Source organism: Mandrillus leucophaeus, unplaced genomic scaffold, assembly GCF_000951045.1.
Source record: "Mandrillus leucophaeus isolate KB7577 unplaced genomic scaffold, Mleu.le_1.0 Scaffold599, whole genome shotgun sequence".
Lineage (NCBI taxonomy): Eukaryota > Metazoa > Chordata > Mammalia > Primates > Cercopithecidae > Mandrillus > Mandrillus leucophaeus.
Window position 1 is genome coordinate 2,528,442 of NW_012106463.1, and position 5,931 is coordinate 2,534,372.

The 5,931-nt window shown below is 38.5% G+C and overlaps 1 protein-coding gene across 1 annotated transcript in view; it reads right to left on the minus strand.

Annotated features, from left to right (window-relative positions):
- Positions 1–4,171, minus strand: part of SPON1 (spondin 1, extracellular matrix protein) — a 247,751-nt gene extending 243,580 nt beyond the window's left edge. Inside the window, exon 1 of the mRNA XM_011999578.1 lies at positions 4,044–4,171. Within this exon, the coding sequence (XP_011854968.1) occupies positions 4,044–4,150 (107 nt within the window). The 5' untranslated portion in view covers positions 4,151–4,171. The remainder of the gene's footprint in view (positions 1–4,043) is intronic.
- Positions 4,172–5,931: the final 1,760 nt, after the last annotated feature.

The window sequence follows — 5,931 nt, forward strand, 5'->3', positions numbered from 1 at the left end:
ATTTTAAAAATTATTTGATTGAAATATAATATTTGTATATATTAAAACAAAATTATATATATAATTCAATTTTTATTATTATTATTTTTTAGATGGAGTCTCACTCTGTCCCCCAGACTGAATGGCAGTGTCAGGATATCAGCTCACTGCAACCTCCGTCTGTCTCCTGGGTTCAAGTGATTCTCCTGCCTCGGCCTCCTGAGTAGCTGGGATTACAGGCGCCTGCCACCATACCTGGCTAATTGTTGTATTTTTAGAAGCAATGGGGTTTCACCATGTTGGTTAGGCTGGTCTCGAACTCCTGACCTTAGGTGATCTGCCCACCTCGGCCTCCCAAAGTGCTGGGATTACAGGCAAGAGCCACCATGCCTGGCCATATAAATCAATTTTTAAAAGACAGATTATTAAAAAATGGACAAGAATATGAATGGGCCATGCACACAATCTTTATGAATCTTAAAGATTGATAATACCAAGTGCCATTGAGCAAGTAAAGATTTAGGCTCTCTTGTTCACTGTCAGGGAAAGTGTTTAAGTTGGCAAGCTTTCTGGAGAAAAATCTGGCAGCATCTAATAAAATTACAAATGTGCATCCCTTATGATCCCATTTCTTGGCATCTACTGTGGATAAAAACTTGGAAATTTGCTCAATAGGCAAGTATCAGGATATTCATCATAGCATTATTTGTCACAGTAAGATACCAGAAACAATCTAAATGTCCATTAACTTTGGAATAATTAACATCCATACCATAGACATGCAACAGTTAAAAAACAAAAGGAGGTAGCTTTGTATGTACTGACCCAGACATATCTCTAATATATCTTATTTAGTGAAAAACCATTCAAGTTCAGGGCATTACGCGTAACATGATACCATTTGTTTAAACTCAAATTCCCACAGGAATGAAACTATGTACTTTTATGATTACCTTCGTAAATGTAAAAGCAGAGATAAGTCTAAAGCATACAAACCAAATTGATTCTATTGTTGCCTTTGTGTAGAAAACTGGAATTGAGAGAGATGCCATGGATTTTATTTATTTATCTGAGATGGAGTTTCACTCTGTCACTTAGGCTGGAGTGCAGTGGCACAATCCCAGCTCACTGCAACTGCCACCTCTCAGATTCAAGTTATTCTCCTGCCTCAGCCTCCTGAGTATCTGGGACTACAGGTGCGCACCACCATGCCCAGCTAATTTTTGCACTTTTAGTAAAGATGGGGTTTTGCCATGTTGGCCAGGCTGGTCTCGAACTCCTTACCTCAAGTGATCTGTTTGCATCAGCCTCCCAAAGTGCTGGGATTACAGGCATGAGCCACTGAGCCCAGCTAAGATGCCATGGATTTTTAACTTTTTCTTTATTCTGTATTTTTCCGTGTTTCACTACTTTTTGTATTGTTTGAAATTTTACAATGTGAATGCATTTATGTCTTACCCATACAATTACTATTTCTTTAATAAATAGTTGTAGCTTATATAGGACTCCTTCAGAGAAAAAATAAATAAAAGAAAGGCAGAACACGGAGTTTAATGTTAAATGGATTCATGACTTTAAAAAACTTGCCTAATTTCCCCAGGGCCTGTCTCCTCCTCTGTAAAATGGGAGTAGTTTTCTGTGAAGATCAAATTAGACAAAACCTGCTAGATGTGCGCTGAGTTCTTGGTACACAGAAAGCATTGGTTGACTTTTTCTCTCTCCCTTATCTGACTTGTAAGAACCTCCAGGGTCAAGAACATACCTCCATTGTGTATATCGTGGATGCCTGGGCTAATAGAAGCTCAGTTGCATTTGTTGGAAGAATGAGTGAATGAACAAGCTATACATGTTGTTAATGGATAAACATATATACACATACATTGATTGTTAATGGGTAAACAATAGATGCCCTTCTGGCTTCCACCAAAAAGATCTAATGCTTCTGGGTTGTAAGAACAATAAATCAAAGAAAACTAGAGATCTGGGCCAGAGGGATAAGAGCTTTTAGAGCAGGAAGACTCTTCACATAGATCTGACATTTTCAACCCATTTTCTTTAGAGCTCCAGGCTCTGTGGAGCCACTGGGCTGTCATGGGTAGTGGGATGGGCACTGAGGGCCAAGCTGGGAACCCAGTCTCTGGGGTAAGAGTGAATATACTAACAGACAATAGCAAGGCTATTTATCCCAATGACCATAATACTCTGACCTCCAGTCTCTGGGCCCCAGCAATCGACACAGAATATCAGGATTTGTCCAAGGAACTGTCAACTGCTCTATTTTTTGCCCTCACCACCTCCCCTACTTTCAACTCAGAACTAACCAGAGAAAGCCAAATATGCCCTCCAAACCAATCACATAAGATGCTCCACTTGTAGTTAGCCTGCCTCCAGCTTCCTCATGCCAAGGAACCTCCAATCAGTCTTCTCTTGTTTTCACTAGAAGGCTTTCCCAGTCCTCTGCCTGCCTTTGAGACTCTGCCAAATGCTAGTAATGGCAGCTGACTCCCTTGTTATACAACAGGCTCTGAACACACAGTCTCTGTTCTCATTTCAGGGGTCTTTGTTCATTTCCACAAGGCCATCTCCCACATTTTAACTAGATACTATAGACATGTTATATATTGACATTTATAGACACGATTTCATGTTTTAAAATTCTACTGATTTTTTCTTAATGACCAGTGTAGATTAATTCCAAGAGCCAAACTGCTCAAGGAAACTGAGGAAGGATGCTCAGCTTGCATTAAACTATGAAAGAAAGAAATAATGTCCAGACAGATGGCAGCAAAGGGAGGCCAGACGACGACAGGGCTGAGTCTGGACAATGGACAGATGCTTCAGAGACTCTGTGGGGTTTTTCCCATAAGCCAAGCACAGTGAAAGTCTAGGAACTACAGGGACTGCAATGCCTAGGTGGGCTTTCTTATCACCATCTCCTCAGGGGTGGGCTGGAGTTAACCACAGTTGTAAGTGTGTCAAAATGACTATATTTGACAAATGAACCAAATACATAAATAAGACCTTCGAGGATTTAAAAAAGAGACTGTTGGGAAGGTCTCAGTGCCTACTTCCATTAAAAAGAACAGTGACTTCTTGGATGCTAGGACTGGAACCATGTCCATCTATCCATGACTAATTTGCTGGTATGAAATCCTAACATTCTAAGCATCATTCTCTATAGAACTTCAAACCTCTTTAAAATAAATTATGGCTGTGTTTCACCAAACTGTGAATGTTAATAGATGTCACCATAAAAAAGGAGCTTTACAATCAAGTAACTTTGGAAAATACTGGGTGAAACCAAATTAAGCAGATTTTTATTTTTTGCCAGGACTTTGCAAAACCTTCATTATGCTAGTGTTGTGAATCTGTAAGAAGCGTATTTAGTACATAGCATTTTGCAAACATTTGACCACGGAAATTGTTTTCCTGCCCATCTATTTCCATTTCCCAAACCATCATTTTGTGGCACGTAAGTTTGGAGATAATAGGTTGAGACAACACTACCTTTCAGAGGAAAACTGTTTTGGCTGGTTAATACCTTTTATCACCTATTATAATTCACTGAAAGGAGGGTCAAGAGGCAAGATAGGAAGTGGCACCAGAGGGCCATTTTGATGGGCAAGGAAGAAGGTAGCATCATAAAGCAGAGCTCAGGGCTAATGGAGGTCACATGTGGGTCTCAGGGCAGCCGAAGCGTAGTTTAAGGATTCTAGGTGCTGTATGCTCTGAGAAAAGAAAAAGTGTTAAATTCCAGGTGGAAAAAGTCAAAAGATTATCTTCACCTGGTTTGTAATTTTTCTTAACCAGCCCTAATATAATTATCTCTAGTAGGACAGGGTGGCCAGGAGAATCATCCTTATTTGATGAACATAGATTCCAGCATATGAATCTTTATGGAGCCAATGATAGTCTATAGTGCTATTGAGAATTCAGATAAGGGAGGGCAGAGGGATGATGCAACTTTCTGATCCTCAGTAACGAACTTTTTTTTTTTTTTTTTTCCTGCAATCACATCACAAAGTCTTTGATAAACTGCAGGGAAGGATTCCATGGTTACTTACTTCAGAATCACACAGCCTGTTCCTGCTGGTGGCGCTATCCAAAACACCTGGATCCGCGTCCTCCTCCGTGGAGTGCTTTCAGTGACTGCAACAGGGCAATTGCTCATAAATTGTGTTTCTTCTTCGTCTATGATCTACGGAAAACCAGTGGGAAATAAATACATGCAACATCATTTTGAGAGGGCGCTTAAGCTTCTAAGTTGGTACTTCCTTAATTTTATTTTTAAACTTGTCATTTTGTGTTAGCAACTCTGTATCCCCAGGCACCAGAATAGTGCTTGGCATAAAGTCCCAGTCAATGCTTGTTGAATGAATTAACATTGTATGAGGACATGGATTGGGCACTTCTTTGCTCTCTGGGACCAAATCTTGTGTCAGCACTTTGAGGAATTAACCACTAGGTGATGATCTTGCTTATTTCAATAGAACAACCTGTGTCCCACTTTGGGGAAGGAGGAGGATGGGGAAGGGGTACTCCAAATCAAACACTATATAGCAAAACTTTGTAACTCAGCTACAATTTTGTAACTTAAAATGTTAAAACACCCTTTTAGAGGAAGTATAGCAAAGTATATAAAGTCTCCCAGCTTCATAGCACTTTTTACTAGCGCAGTTCCTACTTCTTTAATCTGTGCATTACATTTACTAATCAGTATTCTCCCAAATTAACCATCAAAGTTTCCTATGATGCTACAAACAAGATGGTAGCCTTTCCCATTCCCCAAGGATGTTCCAGCTTTTCTCCTGCCTGTTGCTTCTGGGCCTCCTGTGGTACTTGCCTATCCCTCTTGCAGAACTATAGTATATTAGACCTGAAAGGATCTTTTGGGGGAAAATAATCTAAATCCAATTGGTTTTAAGTGCCAACTCCAATGGATTGGTAGTAGCTGGATCATGAATAGTGTTGATAGCATTAATAGATAATATTAATTGAGTGTTTAATATGTGCTAGGCACTAAGTGCTTTATCTGAATTAATCTTCAAAACACAATCTTATTAAATTATTATATCTATATTGTATTTATTTTACTTTAAAAAATTCCTTTTTAGGACAACAGACAAAAGGAATGAAGTCACTCAAACTCCATATCTTATCATGTAATTTTATCACTGGACAAAGCAAAGACCATTTTCTATTACTTTTTATCTTTATACTCTTTACCCTACTTTTTTTCCTCTACTTAGCACTCATTCCTAAGTATTTAATGTGTGTTGTTCTCAGTGTGTATTATTTAGAATTGTTTTGTGTTTTAATGGTTCTTTCATTCAACTTTATGCTTTTTTGAGCTATGTCAGTGTTACTACATGTAAATGTAATTTGTTTATGACTGTTGCCTAGTATTCCATTGTATGTATTGATCACATTTTACATAACCATTCTTCCAGTGAGAGGCACTTAGCTGACTTCTAGTTCCTTGTCTCCACAAATATTGATGTAATGAAGAATCTCATGCTGCTGTACTTGTGATCAGTTTCTCAGCAAGATTGACAATGTAGTAGGATTGCTAAGTTGTGGGTATAGTCATATTAATTTCACTAAGTACTGCAGAATAGCTATACCTTTTATTCTATCAGCTATGTACTAATGTTCCTAATTTCCCCCATATCCTCACCAGTACTTGTTATTACCGGACTTTCTAATTGTTTCCAATCTGATGCTTATAATGTAGTATCTTAATATTAGCACACTTGATCATCTTCACAAATTTATCAGGTCTGCCTTTCTGCAAATTGTCTACTCAAAATATTTGCCAGTGGATTTTATTGTCTTTTTCTTGCTGTTTTGGGGATTTTCTAGATATGAATACCTCATCATTTATACATATCTCTTCCTTTCTGGCATCCAGAGGTTACTGTTACCTTTGGAATTCCTCATTTAACAAAAATA